This window comes from Poromitra crassiceps, assembly GCF_964638095.1.
Source record: "Poromitra crassiceps genome assembly, chromosome: 2".
In the NCBI taxonomy this organism is placed as follows: domain Eukaryota; kingdom Metazoa; phylum Chordata; class Actinopteri; order Beryciformes; family Melamphaidae; genus Poromitra; species Poromitra crassiceps.
The window spans coordinates 46269553-46292683 of NC_139624.1; the positions used below are offsets into that span (position 1 = coordinate 46269553).

The 23131-nt window shown below is 43.8% G+C and overlaps 1 protein-coding gene across 4 annotated transcripts in view; it reads right to left on the reverse strand.

Annotated features, from left to right (window-relative positions):
* The window catches only part of sbf1 (SET binding factor 1), a 240088-nt gene that overhangs the window by 47451 nt on the left and 169506 nt on the right, over window positions 1-23131 (reverse strand). For 2 of the 4 annotated variants that reach the window (XM_083660188.1, XM_083660190.1), the window contains exons 25-34: window positions 22602-22738; window positions 20945-21152; window positions 20622-20818; window positions 20014-20157; window positions 12907-13002; window positions 11927-12001; window positions 10800-10972; window positions 7770-7946; window positions 6429-6530; window positions 4282-4467 (exon numbers count right to left, since the gene is read on the reverse strand). In XM_083660188.1, the coding sequence (XP_083516314.1) occupies window positions 4282-4467; window positions 6429-6530; window positions 7770-7946; window positions 10800-10972; window positions 11927-12001; window positions 12907-13002; window positions 20014-20157; window positions 20622-20818; window positions 20945-21152; window positions 22602-22738 (1495 nt within the window). The remainder of the gene's footprint in view (window positions 1-4281; window positions 4468-6428; window positions 6531-7769; window positions 7947-10799; window positions 10973-11926; window positions 12002-12906; window positions 13003-20013; window positions 20158-20621; window positions 20819-20944; window positions 21153-22601; window positions 22739-23131) is intronic. The other 2 variants (XR_014553738.1, XM_083660189.1) reach the window with 2 other exon arrangements.

Here is a 23131-nt window from a genome sequence, read left to right on the forward strand (position 1 = left end):
TCAAGACTGCTGAGTAAGTGATCAATGGGAGGTGCTCCCTCTTGATGTCTATCATCTTCAATTTGGGGTTGATGTGTGCTCTGCCCCACGAACAACAGATTCATATGTTCCATCCGTCTTTGTGTTTTCCTGCTACGTTGCTCCAACTCCTCCATTTTGCTTTTCATGAGTGCCATTTCATTAGTTTCCTCCATTTCCGTTTTCCTCAGTGATTCCATCATGTTTGACAACGATTCTTTATCCATGTGAATTGTAGAGATGGCTTCCTCTTCATCATGTTCAAACATGTAACGCTGAGGTTTCTTCCTTTCTCTCTGAGGATAGGTTTTGTGATCTTCTGATCCAACTCCATGGTTCCCACACCGTTCATTCACACCTCGTTCCTCTTCATTCATTGTCTTGATATTAGGTAGTCAGCAATCCGCTCGAAGGACCATATTAGACATTTTCTCTGGGTTTGAAGTTGGCTGACCGCCTGAGGGTCTCAAATTAAAGAGGCATTGAGACAATGTTCATATGATGCATCAGCAGAGATTTATTTCATTTCTCCCATCCAAGCCATGGTTTTCTGCAGTGCAAACAAGACAGTACAAGCCAAAGTCAATAATACAAAGTGAATATCAAATGACAAATCAAACGGTTACCAGTTGCATTAAATAATTAGCTCAACAGATTACAACAAATGAAATGTGCATAAACAGAAATAAGGCTTACATGTCAGGGACGCATGGCAAGAGAAATGAGTTGGGAGGCAAAGTGTTCTCAGCTCTGTGTGAGAGCTAGATATGGACTGGCCTGGGCTCACACCTGCCTCCAATTGCCAATCAGGCAGGGGGATGAGTGACATTCTGGGTGTAACTTTCTAACCCACAGAGAGCTGCCATACACAGCATGAGGGAATTCACAACATGGAGTATTGGACTTTATTAACCCCCAGTATGAATCTGGAGCATTGGACTTTATTAACCCCCAGTGTAAAGCTGGAGCGTTGGACTTTATTAACCCCCAGTGTAAAGCTGGAGCATTGGACTTTATTAACCCCCGGTGTGAAGCTGGAGCGTTGGACTTTATTAAGCCCCAGTGTAAAGCTGGAGCGTTGGACTTTATTAACCCCCAGTGTAAAGCTGGAGCGTTGGACTTTATTAACCCCCAGTGTAAAGCTGGAGCGTTGGACTTTATTAACCCCCAGTGTAAAGCTGGAGCGTTGGACTTTATTAACCCCCAGTGTAAAGCTGGAGCGTTGGACTTTATTAACCCCCAGTGTGAAGCTGGAACGTTGGACTTTATTAACCCCCAGTGTAAAGCTGGAGCGTTGGACTTTATTAACCCCCAGTGTAAAGCTGGAGCGTTGGACTTTATTAACCCCAAGTGTGAAGCTGGAGCGTTGGACTTTATTAACCCCCAGTGTAAAGCTGGAGCGTTGGACTTTATTAACCCCCAGTGTAAAGCTGGAGCGTTGGACTTTATTAACCCCCAGTGTAAAGCTGGAGCATTGGACTTTATTAACCCCCAGTGTAAAGCTGGAGCGTTGGACTTTATTAACCCCAAGTTTGAAGCTGGAGCGTTGGACTTTATTAACCCCCAGTGTGAAGCTGGAGCGTTGGACTTTATTAACCCCCAGTGTGAAGCTGGAGCGTTGGACTTTATTAACCCCCAGTGTGAAGCTGGAGCGTTGGACTTTATTAACCCCCGGTGTAAAGCTGGAGCGTTGGACTTTATTAACCCCCAGTGTGAAGCTGGAGCGTTGGACTTTATTAACCCCAAGTGTGAAGCTGGAGTTTTGGGGAATCAAACCCGCAGCGTTCCCATCACAGGATGGGACATACTGTAGATGGAAATAGACTTATTGTGTTCTTACTGTTGCCCTTTCTTTTTGTTACGCAAGCGTTATTTGATGGACTTTTAATACAGCGAGGGCGACAGTAAGGAACAGTCTGAAATCGAGAGAGGATTCAAGTGGAAGTGGGTTAATAATAGCCGGCGTGATGCCGGGGACACCCGAGTATTTAGGGCAGTGCAGACAGCCGGCTCGTAAATCTTTATGTTCCTGAATGTGATAAGGTGGCAGAAACCACGTCACTGTCCAGCAAAACAGGAAGCACTGTCAGACTCACAGGTAAACACACGCACACAAAGCATTATAAACACACAGATGGACACTCGCATACCGGGAACAAGCAAGGAACCTATTAAGAAGGAAGAGACATCACTCACACATCATGGCGTTCAAATTTTGCATTGGGGCCAGTTCTATTGAGTGACTGATGTGGACAAGGTAGGTCCAACTATACACCATCATATCTGTGTTGTTTCACCTTTGATTGAAAAATGCTTCCACCAGATTAAAAAAAACACATTACATGATGTTGAGTGATACCCCGTTTGGTCATGTATCATGATGTAGTTAGCTAATCCAGCTCTATTTTGGACCAAACAGGGGCTTGAGTTGAGCTATATAGCTGCTGGACAGAGCCATATTCTGTTTGGAGACCAATAATAAGGAAAACTAATGCGCACATTTAGATAAAAACAACATCATCATCATCAGTCAACATTGCGTAATGTGCTTTCTTCACTCTGGCCCCAATGCAAAATTCGAACGCTTTGACGCAAGTACTGTCTGTTCTTTATTATAGGTTCCTTGGGAACAAGCAGGTGTTTTAACTCCAGATGGAAACAGAAAGAGAGTTTATGTAAATGTTCCTTCAGTTTCCTCAATGAAGACATGCCGCGTTCAAGGTTGGACTCTTTTACACCTGGTAATAGTAATGTAATCTGTATACACATGTGCGATCTGAATAATGAACAATCCGATCACACTTTTTGCATTCACAGTTGGTATTGCGTTCTTGTTATCTGCAATTAGCCTGGTTAAAACCATCCATCTGCAATGTGATCTGATCTTGTTTTTTTTGTTTGTTGCACAAACTACACAAAGCAGGTGAGCAGGCACTGTTAACAACAACAATGAAAACAAATCATTAGATGTGATCATGATCAGCCTGGATGTACTTTTCATTTGAGGAGGAAAGAAACTGGGCATGGATGGTGAAGCAATAGAGTTAAATGGTTAAAAAGCGGCGTGCTCAGTTATGTTTTTTGTTTGAATTTTCTTTGCAAGGACATTTATCCATTGTTGGAACTCATTACTAAAAATAGCATTAATGTGCAAATATGAGCGTCCCTGTCATTGATTATGTATTGCTTGTTGCTTAGATTCCTACATGACTGAGCAGTTAGATTGCTTGTTTGTGCAATGTTCACACATCCCTGCATCAGGGATTGTGTGTTTTGTTGAGACAGATTTTTTCTCTTTTCCTCTCTCCACTTGATTTGGTACTATTAGTGTTGCATTTACCTCACATGTATATTGATCTCACTTGTACTGTATTGGTATGTTCCTGCTTTTCATACTCCACTGTCACATGACTGTCAACTCATGTGACTGAATCATGTGACTGGACCATGTGGGTATTTAAGATGGCATCTCACTCTGTCTGTTTGTCTCAAGAAGCGTTACCAACGGTGCAATAAATTAATTCACTGGAGCCCTTGCAGTGTGCGAGCTGTTTTATTTATGTTTTCATTGCTCAGTTCCCAGACATTAATTTGACTCTGCCCTTGGGTGAAAACGAGGGAAAAACACTGGCAGCACTCTCACTGTAATCTTTAACAATTCATGTGACATCACTGACTCTGAATGCATTCATTGTTAAATATTAATCAGTGAGACACAGTGAGTCAGGATGGGCTTGTCGCCAAGACTTTCACAAATGTGAAGTTGCATTTCCACCTGGCTGAGATCCTATCACATTACCATTTCAATACCTGCTATGTGCCTTTACACCTTGCTTTAACAATATGTTGTCTAATTAACATCCCTAGATACATATTGCATTTTAATACCAGGTGTCAATTGTCTGCACATGTTAAGTCCGTTTCCTTTTGTCCTGCACCTGCTGTGTTTATCCTGTAGTGTTTAACAGTCTTGTGTGTCAGCACCGAGTAAGCAGGTCAAAATACTTGATGAATAAAAGCGATTCGGGTTCAGATATGTTCATAAAAACATTTGCCGTTGCAGATCAAATTATTTTCACAGCGACATCCAGATTTTTGGGGACATCTTCACCCATTATAATAAGAGAAATAACTGTCATACATATTCTATAAGCTGAGATGGGTTTCAAATCTCTCCGGCACATGCCCTTTTTGTTTCGTTTTGTATTATATTTATTTATTTATTTAATGGTGCAAATAAATAAACTCATCTTGCTCACATACCTGGTGCACGCAGTCGAGGAACTGCAGGAAGATGGGTGTGAAGCCGCTGCTCTGGCTGGCGAGCGTCTGCGCCCCCCGGTGGCTGAAGCGGTGGCCGAACGAAAGCCACTCCTTCTCCACCAGCAGCCGGAAGCCGTCGAATGTGCGGTAGTACGGATCTGACAGTAGCTGTACCAGGGACACGATCTGAGGAGACAGACCACAACAGACACATCTCATTAGGGTGGGGGTGCACAAGCTTCACCACAACAGACAAATCTCATTAGGGTGGGGGTGCACAAGCTTCACTCAAAGTGACTTTTAACTAGGGATGGGCATTTCTAGCAAGAACACTAGTCGAAAGTCGCTGGGCCAAAGTCGACTTTTAGTCTAAATTCGTCCAACCAAAAAAAAGAACAACACGATTTTCGACTTTCAATAACAAAAGTAAATCTTGATAATAAAAACTATTATTCGAATATTCGAAATTCGTTGCCCATCCCTACTTTTAACATTGTAACATTAAAGAGTTCAGACCAGGCAAAAGACTTTTGGTGATTATATTATGTTTATACCTTTTATCGAATTTGACAAGGCGCCCAGTGGGAGGCGCTACAGAATACCCAGAATCACAAAAAATATAATCACGGCTTTCAACCCAAATGCGATAACCTGACTGAACTCCTAACCTGAATTTCTACCAATTCTCCACCAGAAATTGTACTTTTGTATCATCTTCCACATGTGAAATATTATGTTCTGGTACGTCTCTGAATGTTTTTTTTTTGTCTGTTTTTAATTCCACTGGACTGAAGCCTAAGGCGAATTTTAAAAATGTCCCAAGTGTGGACAACAATGTTTCTTCTCTATTATATTACCAGATACAGTCACATAGTTGTACAGAGCAGGCTGTGGATTTTAATATGCGGTTTGTGTGTTGAGAGACTGCAGGATGTTTGCCGTGTTCCAGATTCTCCTCCATTTTGACTCAGTTTGATCTTTGAGCTTCTGCGATTTTTTTTCTCTCCAGATTTTTCTCCAATTTTCTCCCCAATTGTACTTGGCCAATTCCCCCTACTGTCCCGGTCGTTGCTCCACCCCCTCTGCCGATCTGGGGAGAGTTGTAGATTAGCACATGCCTCCTTTGATACATGTGTTGTCGACAGCCGCTTCTTTTCACCTGAGATCGTAGAGTTTCACTGGCAGGACGTAGCGCGTGGGAGGATCACGCTATTCCCCGCAGTTCCCCTCCCCCCCAAACAGGCAGTCCGACCGACCAGAGGAGGCACTAGTGCAGCGACCAGGACTCATACCCCACTGGCTTCCCACCCGCTGACACGGACAATGGTGTCTGTAGGAACGTCTGACCAGTGTTGGGCAAGTTACTTTCAAAATGTAATATATTACATATTACTAGTTACTTTCATTTTAAAGTAATACGTTACTTTACAATATTACTGTCTGTGTAGAGTAACTTATTACCTATTACACTACTTTTGCATTATTTTCACCAAAATAACAGCAGTAGCAGAATGACATTGCCTACCCGGAACCATCCCGAAAAATAATTTGAAGTGTCTTGAAGTCAGTGTAAAGTGTCCAAAATTGTAAATGTTATCCTTTTCCTTTGTTATTGTCATCTATAGTGGTTATCTGCATAAAAACACACAGTTTGATTAGGAAATGATTGTATCTTTTTTAAATATGTGCTTTGATTACTTTTTTTTTAACTAAATTCGTAACTTGAGTTACTTGACAAAGTAACTTTTATAATGTTACTGAAATCTTATTGGTAATAAGTTACATTACTGAGTTACTGCTAAAAGTAATATATTACATGTAATATATTACTTTTGTAATGAGTTACCCCCAACACTGCGTCTGACCAAGCTGGAGGTACTGCTGCCGGGAATTGAACCCGGGTCTCCATGGTGGTAGGCCAGTGCTTGTACCTCTCCACTACCCAGATGCCACGTGATTTCTTATTCGGCAAAACTAACACATGAGCTCCACAATAGACGCTACTTAATACAGACAATACTGTAAATGGCGTTGGGCTCATTTTTCAGTTTCCTGAAAGGCAGAAAGAGAAAGTGAACAAATGCATGTCCGCCTTTCAGTGTGTGTGTGTGTGTGTGTGCGTGCGCGCGTGTGTGTGTGAGTGGCACCTGTGTGGTGACGTCCCAGCCATCTTCCAAGCTGACCATGACCGACGAGCCGGCGTCCAGGAGCTCCACCACCAGGACTGACACCTGCAGGACCCTGCGCAACTATACACACACATTTTAATACCTTTATTTGTGTTCACATTTAGCCAAAAAAAATCCTTGAACACAAATAATAATAGATGCACAAGCAATGGGAAATCTCATAGTGACAGATGTATCTAGTCTGAATCTATGGATAAAGGAAACAGCACCTCCTCCAGATGTGGCCACTGCCAATTATTGCAGAAATAGAGCAGAAGCCTAGGCTAAAACTTGTGCCCATCAACTCATGCTCACATCCCGTGCCCAAGCGGATGGACACAGTCACTCGCCGCTTAAATTATGGACGTAGCCGTCCGGTTTTGGACTTTTCCACAGAGCCGCCTGCTATTGGTCCGTGATTGATGAGCTGCGCGATCACTGGACAAGCGACCTGTCAATCACACCCCAATGCATAGCCTGCTTTACATCCATTGAAGAAGACTTGAAACTAGTGAACACTTAGGACGTGTTTACTGAGGTAATAAATCAAGTGAGAATTAAGGTCATCCCATTGACTTCCATAGAATCAGAGTTCTTTTTGTAACAGAATAGAGAACACAAGCCTGAACTATCGCTTCAGCGCAGCTTCAGCGTGGCGTGTGAACGGTCTCGCCTGTTAACAAGGACGCCGAAATGGAACTGCGTGGCTTCAGCGTGGCTTTGGCATATGGTGTGAACAAGGGCTTAGCTTTCTCTCTTGCTTGCCGCTGTTTACCCCGCATCATTATACTTCAATCACTCATGCAGCACGTGGCCGTTACACTTTCTAGAGGCTGGTGGCGCGTGAAACAAGGATGCACAGATTGATAGCAGGAGACACACAAGTTAAAAACCCATGCGTATTTATTTTCAAACACTTTCAAGGCCTTGATTTTTTCTTCAAATTCACAAACCTTCAAGGACTTCAGGGAACCGTGAGATAGAGACAGACAGACAGACAGACAGACAGGCAGGCAGGCAGGCAGACAGGCAGGCAGGCAGGCAGACAGGCAGGCAGGCAGGCAGGCAGACAGACAGAAAGACAGACAGACAGACAGACAGACAGGCAGGCAGGCAGACAGGCAGGCAGGCAGACAGACAGACAGGCAGGCAGGCAGACAGACAGACAGGCAGGCAGACAGACAGACAGGCAGGCAGACTGACAGACAGACAGACAGACAGACAGGCAGGCAGGCAGGCAGACAGACAGACAGACAGGCAGGCAGACAGACAGACAGACAGACAGACAGACAGGCAGGCAGACAGACAGACAGTACTGACCAGAGTCATCCACTCGGAGTCCTCCAGGCTGCGGTGGAAGCTCATGCTGGGGTCGGGGTTGGGCGAGCTGGGCACGCAGGCCTTCATCAGCTTCTTGAAGCTGTTCTTCACCTGCCGCACATCACACACCTCGATGGGCACCACCTCCCACTGCTGGAACGAGTCCTGCTTCCCCCCCTGAGCACCCAGGACAAGAAGACCACACCGTTAGCGGCCATACACTGGACCCAATGCACCTTTAACACCCATACACTGGACCCAATGCACCTTTAACACCCATACACTGGACCCAACACACCGTTAATGCCAATACTGTACATTGGACCCAACGCACCGTTAGCGCCCATACACTGGACCCAATGCACCGTTAACGCCCATACACTGGACCCAACGCACCGTTAACGCCCATATACTGGACCCAATGCACCGTTAACACCCTTACACTGGACCCAACGCACCGTTAACACCCATACACTGGACCCAACGCACCGTTAACGCCCATACACTGGACCCAACGCACCGTTAACGCCCATACACTGGAACCAACGCACCGTTAACACCCATACACTGGACCCAACGCACCATTAACGCCCATACACTGGACCCAATGCACCCTTAACACTCATACACTGGACCCAATGCACCCTTAACACCCATACACTGGACCCAATGCACCCTTAACACCCATACGCTGGACCCAATGCACCGTTAACGCCCATACACTGGACCCAACGCACCGTTAACACCCATACACTGGACCCAACGCACCATAGACTAGACCCAACGCACTGTTAATGCCAATACATTGGACCCAATGCACTGTTAATGCCCATACATTAGACCCAACGCACCGATAATGCCCATACATTGGACCCAACACACCGTTAACACCCATACACTAGACCCAACACACTGTTAACACCCATACACTAGACCCAACACACCGTTAACACCCATACACTAGACCCAACACACCGTTAATGCCCATACACTAGACCCAACACACCGTTAATGCCCATACACTAGACCCAACGTACTGTTAATGCCAATACATTGGACCCAACGCACCGTTAACACCCATACACTAGACCCAACACACCGTTAACACCCATACACTAGACCCAACACACCGTTAATGCCCATACACTAGACCCAACGTACTGTTAATGCCAATACATTGGACCCAACGCACCGTTAACACCCATACACTAGACCCAACGTACTGTTAATGCCAATACATTGGACCCAACGCACCGTTAACGCCCATACACTAGACCCAACGCACCATTAATGCCAATACATACAATGCCCATACACTAGACCAGTGTTTCTCAAACAGTGGTCCGCGAGTAGATTTTTCTTTTTTCCCCCCTCCCACTATCCAATCAGAGAAATGTTACGGTCAGATCGCGATGCCTATTAAGGACTATATGTATTTTTTGCACTCCGAATCCAACGCCATCACCCCTGAGTCTCTATGAGTTACGGTTGCAGAGATAGGTCCACTCTGCATGCAGGAGAGAGACAGAGTAGAGCGGGGGGTTGGGAGTTCCAAGTTACTGACCAAACACTATTTCAGTGATTGCTGTCAGAATATAGAGCAATTTAACACTTATTTGAATACAAAAACATCACTGAATGCAACTTTAAGATGGCAACAGATAGCCTATTTGACTTTGGCAACATTGTGCATTTATTGAACTTGAAAAAACTTTCTTTGAACTTTGAATATATTTGAACTGAAAAGGAGAAATAAATGTAAAAAAAAAAAAAAAAAAAAGTAAATCGTCTAAAATTTATTGTATATATTTTTTATATCGGTTATCTTGTTTTCATAATTGGTGGAAGCCAGAAATTTGATTAATTGTACAGCCTTAATGCTATTTGTCATTTAATTAGCCTGTAATTTGTAATTTACAGTTGAAGTAGTAGGCCGATTGTTTTTGGGGATGTTTTGGGAGTTAGGTAGTCCCTGAGTTTTTTTTTATTGGTTAAGCGGTCCTTGGTCTGAAAAAGTTTGAGAAACACTGCACTAGTCCCAACGCACTGTTAACACCCATACACTGGACCCAACGCACCGTTAACGCCCATACACTGGACCCAACGCACCCTTAACGCCCATACATTGGCCCCAACACACCCTTAACGCCGAAACACTGGACCCAATGCACTGTTAAAGCCCATACACTGGACCCAACACCTCAATTCACACAGAGAATACATTCGCTTCGCACTGCATTTTCTATTTTCTATTGCTTTGCTGTTGTTTTTTTGTCTTTTCTTTTATAACCCTATCATATGAGAATACAGGCTCAAAGGGCTTCACCACACCTATAAAACAATAGATGAAAACGACACTGCCCAAACTTGAAGAGAACAAGGGGAAACTGCCATGAAAACCACGGGTGGGGGGATCTTTAATTTCTAGCAATTTTAATTCTTATTAAATGAATTCTTGATGAATATACTATTTACTTTCCTAGCTGTGAAGCACCTAGTAACTTTTGAACCATGCTCTATACAAATCTATACAAAGTTTACTGCTTTTATTTCCAGCCTTTTGGCTTTTTTCCAACTTGTGAGAGATGCTCTACAAATAATTTGTTGCTAGGTGTCTAGCAATGGTGTAGTGCAGGGTAGATGCGGGTAGACAGCCGTCTCCCCCCTTATTTTTCAGACGGCTTTGCGTCTACCCACTTCTAGCAGAAATAGTAGAAAATAATTTGCCCGGATTTATGGCGGGCGGATGGTTCATGCATACACGCGGGTTAGGATGGCATAAAAGCTCATCTGCGCATCTCTAATGTGTGTATAGTTCACACAAAAAAGTGGCGGCAGGGGGAGGGGGGTAAATTACAGTCTACCCACTTCTCCAGGGACCACTACACCACTGGTGCCTAGTTACTTCATTTACTGTTTTATTCATTGTTTCCAATGTATTCACCTCTTATTTATTTTCCTAGCTGTCAAGTGTTCTGTAGCTTGAACGCGCTGTAATACAGTTGACTCATATTATGAGCTGTGTGTCACCTTGAGCTGGGCCTTGTCTCCGATGATGTAGAGGTAGGCCTTGTGCTGCCGGAGGAACAGGATGTCGCTTGACCCGCCGTTCGGCTGCGGAGACTCTTTCCCCGCCAGACGGTTCCCCACGTCTGCGTTGTAGGCACTTAGACGCCCGCTCCCCCGAATACTGCCCCATTTACCTGGGTTACACACACACACACACACACACATAAACTAGAGTCGTCAGTGCCGATCCTTCCATCAAATTCCTATCACGTTCAATCATCAAGCCACATGTGAGGTCCTGGTCTTGGTAAACACACCGCAGTGTGGGGTCATGTGACGCCCTGGTCTTGGTAAACACACAGCAGTATGGGGTCATGCGACGTCCTGGTCTTGGTAAACACACAGCAGTGTGGGGTCATGTGACGTCCTGGTCTTGGTAAACACACAGCAGTGTGGAGTCATGTGATGTCCTGGTCTTGGTAAACACACAGCAGTGTGGAGTCATGTGATGTCCTGGTCTTGGTAAACACACAGCAGTGTGGGGTCATGTGACGTCCTGGTCTTGGTAAACACACAGCAGTGTGGGGTCATGTGACGTCCTGGTCTTGGTAAACACACAGCAGTGTGGGGTCATGTGACGCCCTGGTCTTGGTAAACACACAGCAGTGTGGGGTCATGTGACGTCCTGGTCTTGGTAAACACACAGCAGTGTGGGGTCCTGCAGCGTTAGCAACTACTGAACCTAATTGAGCCATGCTGGTAAACAAGGCAGAAATGATTAAATGCTACCAATCTGCGTTTGAGCTAGATCAAGCTTGAGAGCTTCATTATGAAAAAACAAGAGTGCCTCCTCTGAAGATTTGTCACATTCAACAGACAGAAGTAATCAAACAGGCGATGACAGACACGTATCAGACAGGACAGCGGATGGCAGAGCCACTAGCCCAGCATGCAAGAAGGAGCAGCTCTCCGACAGGGAAAAAGAAGCGACAAAAACAGTCCAACAGACGATTAGTCCGGACGGCGCGGCAGCAGACTACAACATCACAGGAGGGAGTCGAGGGACGCCACACAGACCAGCGTGACTGTTAAGAGATCTGATTGGTTAGACAGGAGTGGGGAGAGGGAGGGGGTGTGGCCTACTGTACCTCTAGGAGGGTTCCTGGCCTTGACTGACACTTTGGGCTGAGAGAGGGAGATGACCCTCGCCCTTTGACCCAGAGCTAAGGTCAAACGACACAAAGACGCCCGTTAACCAACAGGTGGCAGGTGGGTTTCACACAACCACTACACACACACACACACACTTACCCCCTTTCCACCAACTGGAACCAAGTGAACCTGGTGCCGGTTCAAAGTTGATTCAACTGTGAACCTTTGAGCCGGCTTGCTTTTCCACAGGGTAGAGCTGACTAGAGAGTCACGTCATTACATCACTCAATACATCTGAATGCCTTGCGACATGGCTACTGGGGTCAACATGGTTAGGCCATAAATGTTAGTATATCTTTACAAATAACCATGCAAAAATATGTAAAGTAGTTTCATGGCCGTTGCGGCTCCTTGCTCTGGCTGTGTCTGCGGGGAGGACAGTCTACCCCAGTTGACAGTCCCGTGGACTGAATGCTCGCTGCGCATGTCGTGAATAGTGATTCAGACATATTTTCTATACGAGGATGCTTCACACCGTGTAATGATATCTGCATTCATCCAGCTATTCGGTGCTCTCTTCGTCTGCAGAAGTGATAACCCCGCCCCAAGCCCCTGATGTAAGCGGTTCGTTCGTCTAGTCCGGCAAAGAGTTGGTGCCACTCTGGAACCAGTTTTCCTGGCCGAGAGCCAGAGCTGGTAAAGAACTGGTTCGAGACTAGGCACTGGCTCCGAACCAGCCCTGGAACTGCCTTGGTAGAAAAGGGGTAACACACACTCTCACTAACCCCAAAGATGAGCTACAAAGGATAGGATCAACATATTTAAACCTAATCTCTGGGCATCTTTGGGCTGAAACAGAACTCACTGACACTTGGTCCAGTGCAAATTACACTTAAAAATCTGGGAAATATTGTGTTGGAAAGTAGACTGCAGTGGACTAGTTGATGCCAAGAATCTGGCTGCGGCCGAGTCTCACCTCCTCGGCTGAATGTTCCCGGCATGTCCTCCTTGGCGCCCATCACCTGCTTCATCAGAGCGCCGATCTTGGGCTGCCTCAGCTTGTCGGTGGAGTCTGTGGAGAGATCTAACAACTTCAGGCTGGACACAACTGAGGGGGAACCAGACAATACTGTACCGTCCTGAAGGAAACTCACTCAGTAACAGCCAGCAGACAAGACACGCTGCTCTAGTTTCTATTATCAACAGACCACACAGAAATATTTAATTTAAATGAAAATGCCTGCTGGAGCTGGAAACAGTCAAGATGTTGATGCAAGATGAGTGAGATGAGCAGGAAATAATAGTTCCTCAAATCATCGAGACAAACAGTCATGAATGAAAACTGTGACCAAAATATTTAGCAAAATAATAGGAAAAGAAAATCCCAAATGCTATACATCCAATTATTTCTAGGCAAAGTCTGAAGCCAATCATTTCTACAATTACCCATGTGTTTTACCTCTGCTCCATCAGATATTTAGTGTCAAATTGTCCATAATGTGTTTTACCTCTGTGCCATCAGATATTTAGTGTCAAATTGTACATAATGGCCCCTATCGTTGCATCGGCGCTGTTTCTAGGCCGAGCGCCTGGCGCAGCGCAAATCAGTGGGCGTGGACCAGCGCACTTGATATCTTCGTCTTGGCGCTAGACGCAGCCTCAACCATTACAACCACGCCTTTTAAGCGTAAAATTATGCACCGTCAGTTCATTGGATAAGTGCAATAAACGAATCGCATGCTTGCCTTTTAAGCTCCATTCCAGTGGTCCAACAAAACCAGACGAAAGCCAAGCGCTCTGCCCCCCCCCCTCCCTTCATCCAGTCTGTCTGTCTCCATATTATAGGATATTATTCCATATTATTATGCTTCTCAAACCAATCTAACTGCAGTTTAAATACTGCAAGCATGTAAATACGCTACACTATAGCAAGATCAAAGTGAAAAGAATGTTCTAAATGCATCAGCTAGAAAAATATAGCCTATCCCTATAGGATGAGATTCATTTTATATTGGTGAAAGTTTGTCCAGAAAGATATCGTTTTCTCTCCCCTGCTGCAGGTAGAATGATGCACATAAATATACCCTACATTATGTAAAGCAGGGGTGCCCACACTTTTTCAGCTTGGGAGCTACTTTTAAAATGACCAAGTCAAAGTGATCTACCGAACATATTTATTTATATATACACTGAGTATACAGTGGAAAACAGTGGAACAGTGGAAAAACAGTGGAAAACAGTGGAAACACAGTGGAAACAGTGGAAAAACAGTGGAAACAGTGGAAAAACAGTAAAAAAAAATAAAATAAAAAAATCCTCCCCTCAATGCCATGCGATCGACCACACTACCTTCGCGATCGACCGGTCGATCGCGATCGACGTATTGGGCACCCCTGATGTAAAGTCATTGCATAAATGTGTTTTTATTGTAAAACTAAATGTGAAGTAGGGCCAAGTTATTGGAGCGGACATCACAGTATAGCACATGACAGAAGCGCGTTCCGCTGTCACTTATCTAAATCACGTTAAATCCACAAAGGGTATATATAGGCTCAAGAGGACATATATGTTTCACATAGGGTGGTGTTTCATTTCGATGTTTTATTTGGTCCAATATTGAAATGTTCTACAATTGCAGGTTGTCTTACCATTACACATTACCGTATTTTAGATCTACCTTTTATATCTATTTCGGCTCATTTGGTTGCTATTTAGTAGCGAAATGGAGGACCCAATTGCATGCTGGGACATTCACAGGCAGTAAACTTACAACTGCTATTTCCTATGGGAAGCTGGGTGCTGCTATGTGTTGTGTCTGTCTGAGCGAGGGAGTCAGAGAGAGAGAGAGAAGGGTGACAGAGAAGAGGCAGAAGAGCACTGGCGCACTGAATAGGCCTGGTTTCAGAGAGAGACAGAGAAGGGTGACAGGGGAGAGGCAGAAGAGCACTCCTTGACACTGGCGCACTGAATAGGCCTGCTTTTCAAAGGCGCAAAGCGCTAAATGTACGCCAGGTCGGAAGATATCAGTAGGCCGGTATTTAGCGCCGACACGCCCACTTTGGCCCATTCTGGGACTGCGCCACGCCCATTCGGCCTAAAGCGCATTTGGCAGCGTAAAGCCATATTGATATCGTCCCAAAACAGGCGCAAGGCACGTTTTTTTGCGTTTAAGGCCAGTTTTAGCGCCGAAGGCCTGTGGGAGAATAGGGGCCAATGTGTCTTACCTCTGTGTGACATCAGATATTTAGTGTCAAATTGTACATAATGTGTTTTACCTCTGTGCCATCAGATATTTAGTGTCAAATTGTACATAATGTGTCTTACCTCTGTTCCATCAGATATTTAGTGTCAAAATCTACATAATGTGTCTTACCTCTGTGTGACATCAGATATTTAGTGTCAAATTGTCCATAATGTGTTTTACCTCTGTGTGACATCAGATATTTAGTGTCAAATTGTACATAATGTGTCTTACCTCTGTGTGACATCAGATATTTAGTGTCAAATTGTACATAATGTGTTTTACCTCTGTGTGACATCAGATATTTAGTGTCAAATTACCCATAATGTTTTTTTACCTCTGTTCCATCAGATATTTAGTGTCAAATTGTACATAATGTGTCTTACCTCTGTGTGACATCAGATACTTAGTGTCAAATTGTCCATAATGTGTTTTACCTCTGTGTGACATCAGATATTTAGTGTCAAATTGTACATAATGTGTTTTACCTCTGTGCCATCAGATATTTAGTGTCAAATTGTACATAATGTGTTTTACCTCTGTGCCATCAGATATTTAGTGTCAAATTGTACATAATGTGTTTTACCTCTGTGCCATCAGATATTTACAGTCAAATTACCCATAATGTGTTTTACCTCTGTGTGACATCAGATATTTAGTGTCAAATTGTCCATAATGTGTTTTACCTCTGTGTGACATCAGATATTTAGTGTCAAATTGTACATAATGTGTTTTACCTCTGTGCCATCAGATATTTAGTGTCAAATTGTACATACCGTAATGTGTTTTACCTCTGTGTGACATCAGATATTTAGTGTCAAATTGTACATAATGTGTTTTACCTCTGTTCCATCAGATATTTAGTGTCAAATTGTCCATAATGTGTTTTACCTCTGTGCCATCAGATATTTAGTGTCAAATTGTACATAATGTGTTTTACCTCTGTGTGACATCAGATATTTAGTGTCAAATTGTACATAATGTGTTTTACCTCTGTGTGACATCAGATATTTAGTGTCAAATTGTCCATAATGTGTTTTACCTCTGTGTGACATCAGATATTTAGTGTCAAATTGTACATAATGTGTTTTACCTCTGTGCCATCAGATATTTAGTGTCAAATTGTACATAATGTGTTTTACCTCTGTGTGACATCAGATATTTAGTGTCAAATTGTACATAATGTGTTTTACCTCTGTTCCATCAGATATTTAGTGTCAAATTGTCCATAATGTGTTTTACCTCTGTGCCATCAGATATTTAGTGTCACATTGTACATAATGTGTTTTACCTCTGTGTGACATCAGATATTTAGTGTCAAATTGTACATAATGTGTTTTACCTCTGTTCCATCAGATACTTAGTGTCAAATTGTCCATAATGTGTTTTACCTCTGTGCCATCAGATATTTAGTGTCAAATTGTACATAATGTGTTTTACCTCTGTGTGACATCAGATATTTAGTGTCAAATTGTCCATAATGTGTTTTACCTCTGTGCCATCAGATATTTAGTGTCAAATTGTACATAATGTGTTTTACCTCTGTGTGACATCAGATATTTAGTGTCAAATTGTCCATAATGTGTTTTACCTCTGTGCCATCAGATATTTAGTGTCAAATTGTACATAATGTGTTTTACCTCTGTGTGACATCAGATATTTAGTGTCAAATTGTACATAATGTGTTTTACCTCTGTTCCATCAGATATTTAGTGTCAAATTGTCCATAATGTGTTTTACCTCTGTGCCATCAGATATTTAGTGTCAAATTGTACATAATGTGTTTTACCTCTGTGTGACATCAGATATTTAGTGTCAAATTGTACATAATGTGTTTTACCTCTGTTCCATCAGATATTTAGTGTCAAATTGTCCATAATGTGTTTTACCTCTGTGTGACATCAGATATTTAGTGTCAAATTGTACATAATGTGTTTTACCTCTGTTCCATCAGATATTTAGTGTCAAATTGTACATAATGTGTTTTACCTCTGTGCCATCAGATATTTAGTGTCAAATTGTCCATAATGTGTTTTACCTCTGTGTGACATCAGATATTTAGTGTCAAATTGTCCATAATGTGTTTTACCTCTGTGCCATCAGATATTTAGTGTCAAATTGTACATAATGTGTTTTACCTCTGTGTGACATCAGATATTTAGTGTCAAATTGTCCATAATGTGTTTTACCTCTGTGCCATCAGATATTTAGTGTCAAATTGTACATAATGTGTTTTACCTCTGTGTGACATCAGATATTTAGTGTCAAATTGTACATAATGTGTTTTACCTCTGTTCCATCAGATATTTAGTGTCAAATTGTCCATAATGTGTTTTACCTCTGTGCCATCAGATATTTAGTGTCAAATTGTACATAATGTGTTTTACCTCTGTGTGACATCAGATATTTAGTGTCAAATTGTACATAATGTGTTTTACCTCTGTTCCATCAGATATTTAGTGTCAAATTTACATAATGTGTTTTACCTCTGTGTGACATCAGATATTTAGTGTCAAATTGTCCATAATGTGTTTTACCTCTGTGCCATCAGATATTTAGTGTCAAATTGTCCATAATGTGTTTTACCTCTGTGCCATCAGATATTTAGTGTCAAATTGTCCATAATGTGTTTTACCTCTGTGCCATCAGATATTTAGTGTCAAATTGTACATAATGTGTTTTACCTCTGTGTGACATCAGATATTTAGTGTCAAATTGTACATAATGTGTTTTACCTCTGTGTGACATCAGATATTTAGTGTCAAATTGTACATAATGTGTTTTACCTCTGTGTGACATCAGATATTTAGTGTCAAATTGTACATAATGTGTTTTACCTCTGTTCCATCAGATATTTAGTGTCAAATTGTCCATAATGTGTTTTACCTCTGTGCCATCAGATATTTAGTGTCAAATTGTACAGAATGTGTTTTACCTCTGTGTGACATCAGATATTTAGTGTCAAATTGTACATAATGTGTTTTACCTCTGTGTGACATCAGATATTTAGTGTCAAATTGTACAGAATGTGTTTTACCTCTGTGTGACATCAGATATTTAGTGTCAAATTGTACATAATGTGTTTTACCTCTGTGTGACATCAGATATTTAGTGTCAAATTTTGCTGGATATCTCATTTTGGAATGAAAGTTATGTTTTATCAAGAGTTTCATACAAAAATGAGATATAAACTACATAAAAAATAGTTAAACCTACTCTTACAACTACTATTTTATATCTGTATCTTCATTATATATTTTCCTTTAGCATAGTCTTTTACTTATGAAGTGCTTTGAAATTTGTCTCTGCAAATAAGAAGCGCTATACAAACTCAATTTATTATTATTATTACAAAGTGATTAACAGCTTAAGATTCAAGTAGTATGGTATTTTTAAAGGATAGTAGATAAACTAAGTCATTGGTGGATAACAGGATAATGCAGGCTGCATACACTACAATGATTTTTAAAGCAGCTATGTTGTGATGATTGTTGCAGCCCCTGTGGACAGAAGTGGTAGTGTTCGCCTGGAATGAAAACTGCATTTCCTGAACACCGAGGCTCCTGCTGTCACACGAGGCAGGGCTTCTCTGTTTTATTTATTGCATAAGTTCTTTTTTCTTCTTCTTTTTTTTAAGATTATTTTCTGGGCATTTTGGCCTTTTATTTGATAGGACACTAGGCAGACAGAAAAGGTGGGGAGAGAGAGGTGATGACATGCAGCAAAGGACCACGGATCACATTCGAACCCGGGTTGGCCACACGAAGGACTAAGTCTTTGTGGTGCACATTCTACCAGGTGAGCCGCCGGGCGCCCCTTTACTGCATAAGGTTGACGTCACTGCTTCGTTTGCCGGCTGGAAAAATTACAAGCAGTTTCACATGGATGTGACAAGTGATGGACGCTCTGCCCGGTCAGCGCAGCAGAATAACAATATAGATATTTCCTCACTGATGGTCTCAATTGCTGATGTAGATAATGTTGTTTCATAACCAGTTAAAAGTTCCCCGTAGCAGCTTTATGATCATGATTTCTTCCAACATAAATGGATGTATACAGTAGTGGTTTGGAATAGGACTCTTCAGACAGTATATTCCCTGTTCTGTGTTAGTAGACAGAGGAATGCGGCTGACTGTTCCACTGACAAACTTGTTGAGTGCTTTTACTAAACTGCCTGTTTCCCCTGAGAGGGAAAGTAGATCTCTCCCGGTCCTCCAGGTTCCTGCCTGACTGACTCACCCAAACTGCCACCAGTTAAACACTCCCAGGTGTCAGCCACAATCTTTTCTGATAATAGTATCAGACACGCTGAGGCCAGCAAGTTGTGTGTGTGCGTGTGTGGCCAGCGCAGTGTGTGTGTATGTGTGTGCACATGGCCAGCGTGTTGTGTGTGTTCGTGTGTGGCCAGCGCAGTGTGTGTGTGTATGTGTGTGCACATGGCCAGCGTGTTGTGTGTGTGCGTGTGTGGCCAGCGCAGTGTGTGTGTATGTGTGTGCACATGGCCAGCATGTTGTGTGTGTGCGTGTGTGACCAGCGTGGTGTGTGTGTGTGTACATGGCCAGCGTGTTGTGTGTGTGCGTGTGTGGCCAGCGCAGTGTGTGTGTATGTGTGTGCACATGGCCAGCGTGTTGTGTGTGTGCATGTGTGGCCAGCGCAGTGTGTGTGTATGTGTGTGCACATGGCCAGCGTGTTGTGTGTGTGCGGCCAGGGTGGTGTGTGTGCACATGGCCAGCGTGTTGTGTGTGTGTGCGTGGCCAGCGCGGCGTGTTTGCGTGCACACATGCGTGGCCAGCGCGTTGTGTGTGTGTGTGTGTGTGTGCGCGTGCGTGTTCAGCCACCCACCAGAGGTGTTCATGTGTGTGGAGGTGAAGCCGCTCAGCGTGTTGCGGCCACTGCTCTCGCTGTAGGAAGGCATGGAGCTGATGATGGCGTGCAGGTACTTCTCCTGCTCCAGGCTGGTGGAGTCAGGATGGCCCTGGGACGCCCCTGCAAACAAAACATTCAACATAGTAAGCAGGTATTGGTTCAGGTACTGTGAGAAAAACCTGCACTTTAAAGAAAAACAAATGAACCTCAATGGCAGTCGTTTACCGTCTACCACTCTCCTCAGCTCTCATATCACATATAATTCTAGGGTCATGGGAACAGTTTGTTACATCTGTGGTCAGGGTGCTATGACCTCTGACCCTTGCACTCCTTAATACTGGTCAATTGAAGCTGATTTTACTGCTGCACTGTGTGTGTGTGTGTGTGTGTGTGTGTGTGTGTGTGTGTGTGTGTGTGTGTGTGTGTGTGTGTGTGTGTGTGAGCAAGGCTTGTGACTGTAATACCTCTACCTGTGTGTGACGGCTACCTCGCGGGACTACTGCTGCTCAGCATGCAGAATCAAAGCGTCTTTAATTATGTATTATTATTAATCAGTAGAGGAGTACTAATGATCTGTTTTGTACCTGCAGTGGCGGCGTTGGGGGCCTTGAAGAAGCCCACCACCCCTTTAGCGTGGAGGCCTGCGGAGCGCAGCAGGACCGCCTTGGTCCGGGAATTCCTCCAGCAAACCACAGGGAAGCGGTTCTGCCGGTAGCAGCGGCAGATTCGCTGGATGGTCGAGTCTGGGATGCTCTGCGGCACGATCAGCAGGCCGGGGTAGCTGTGACACACACATGCACACGAACACACACTCTGGATTTATTAAGCTCTGATCAAATCCGGAGCGGTGCAGACAAAAAGTCAAAGTCTCACCACTCATCTAGCTGGGTGCGTATGAGCCACTCACCTCCTGCAGACCGTGTACATGCGGTTGACGGTGGAAATGCGGAAGGGCTCATTCTTGGAGCGGGTCAGGCTGTTACTGAGTGTGCCCAGACCCAGCCGCTGGTAGTCGCGGCAACAGGCGCGCTCCACCACGTTGCTCATGGTCTGCCTGTCCGAGGAGCGCATGGTGGAGGAGAGGGTGAGCGAGCTCTGCTCCAGCTCCTCCGACACTGCAGGCAGAGGAGAGGAGGAGACACACGGGAGGTCAACATGGTAACAAGGTTTCTGGCGTGGAACTGATGAAGTCCAGGATGTTAACATGATTTTCCAAAACTCGGCTTGTGGTGCTCAAAGCGCCAAAAAAAGAAATAGTTGCTACAGTACAGTACAGTACAGTACATGAAACTGTTCACAACAAGGTCTGGATTATCTTGAGTAACCAAGTCATGATTTCTGGAAAGAGACATTGCTGTTGAGTTTTTCAAAAGCATTTTTGGGTGCTTTGAGCACCACAAGCCGAGTGCCATCCAGTTCCATTGTATTTGAGAGAAGGCAGAAATCTCTAGGGCCGATACTTCCAAAACCCAGGCAACTAACAAAACGATCTAGATGAACAAAGAGCACTACAGGTGAGAGGAAAAATATGTATTTTGGGATTTTAGGGTGAGCTCTCCCTTTAAACAAGTTGCAATACACTTTCTGCTATATTACTGTAAAGTGAGGTATTTATGCATTTCACAAACATTGATCAAATTTCTCTGTCTGGAATACACCTCTCTAAATTCCAGTATATTCCAGGAATTGGGATGCAAGTTTCATCATGCTAAACGTACGACTTGTGAAATGGTGAAATATAACACCAATTTCGCAACTGAATAAAGGTGAAAATGAGTTGCGTCAGTAAACACGTCGCCCCCCCATACACACACACACAAATAATGCAGATCCCTCTAGACCAATCAGCATCAAATAGGCCACTCCACTTTAAAGTCCCTGGAAACCAGAAATATTTTTTTATTATTTAGCAGTTTGAGTTCATCACATCACAGGAACCTATGTTAATAAGCCACCAGCCAAATTTGAACGATGATGAATGTCGCAAAGTATATAAATTTAGGTTTGACAGTCATGGCAAAAGTCATGAGAATCAATTAGTTTTTAGAGTGTATTTTCTCCCGCGGACTGTGTGGGCGTGTCCCGTCTGCAGCAGGGAAATTTCCCTCTCTCTCTCTCTCTCTCTCGGAGGAGGAGACCTCTCTCTCCGTTAACGGAGAGAGAGGGAGAGAAGGAGAGAGAGCGAAGGAAAGAGAGATGCGCATAGCATACTGACAGAGAGGAAGAGATCTCTGTTCTGCCGCTGCGAGTGCACAGCGTGCTACTGTGTGTCAGTGTGTGTGTGCGCGTGTGTGTGCATGCTTGTGTGTGATTCGATTAAATCTTATGACGTGATAAGATCATGCATTTTAGCACCGCGCGCACCGCTCTCTTCAATGAGGAAATGGAAATCCAGACCTTGTAGAAAAGTGTCGATTTTTGGGGTTAGGGTTGAAAGTAATGTCAACCACTTTCTGAACCACACAATTACTCACATAAGACCCTAAATTTAATAGTTAGAAGGTTTTTGTGGATTTTGGTTTCCAGGGACTTTAAATGCGATGAGGTTATTTCCCTCCTGATACCTGAGATCTCATCCTCGTCCAGCTCTGATTGCATGGTGCTCCTGGTCTCCCAGGTGGGCGGAGTGTACTTCTTCCTGGTCACGTGCTGCCGGCTGATGGTGCGCTTGGCGCTCTTCACCAGGTTTTTGGAAAGCGTTCTGAAGCAAGAAGAGCAGAGTGGGGGAGCGTCAAAAAGCCTTACATTCTCTAACATGTCCTGTTCAACAGCACGCCAAATAAACTACTCGACATCCGCTTCCTGTTCGACCTCTATGAAATGCAAATATGCAGCTTCCAACTTTAGCCAAGGAGGGAGCTTGTGTGCGTGTGCGTGTGTGTGTGTGTGTGTGTGTGTGCGTGTGTGTGTGTGTGTGTGCGTGTGAGCTTGTCTCAGTGTTGGTCTGACAGCCATGAATTCATTGGCATGCTGCTGGGTTAGCGTGCCATGGGGGGGTTCCAGATTAATATCTCTCAATGGAGTTTTGTTGTTGTTGCAGTCTCTCACTCACACACACACACACACACACACACACACACACACACACACAGTG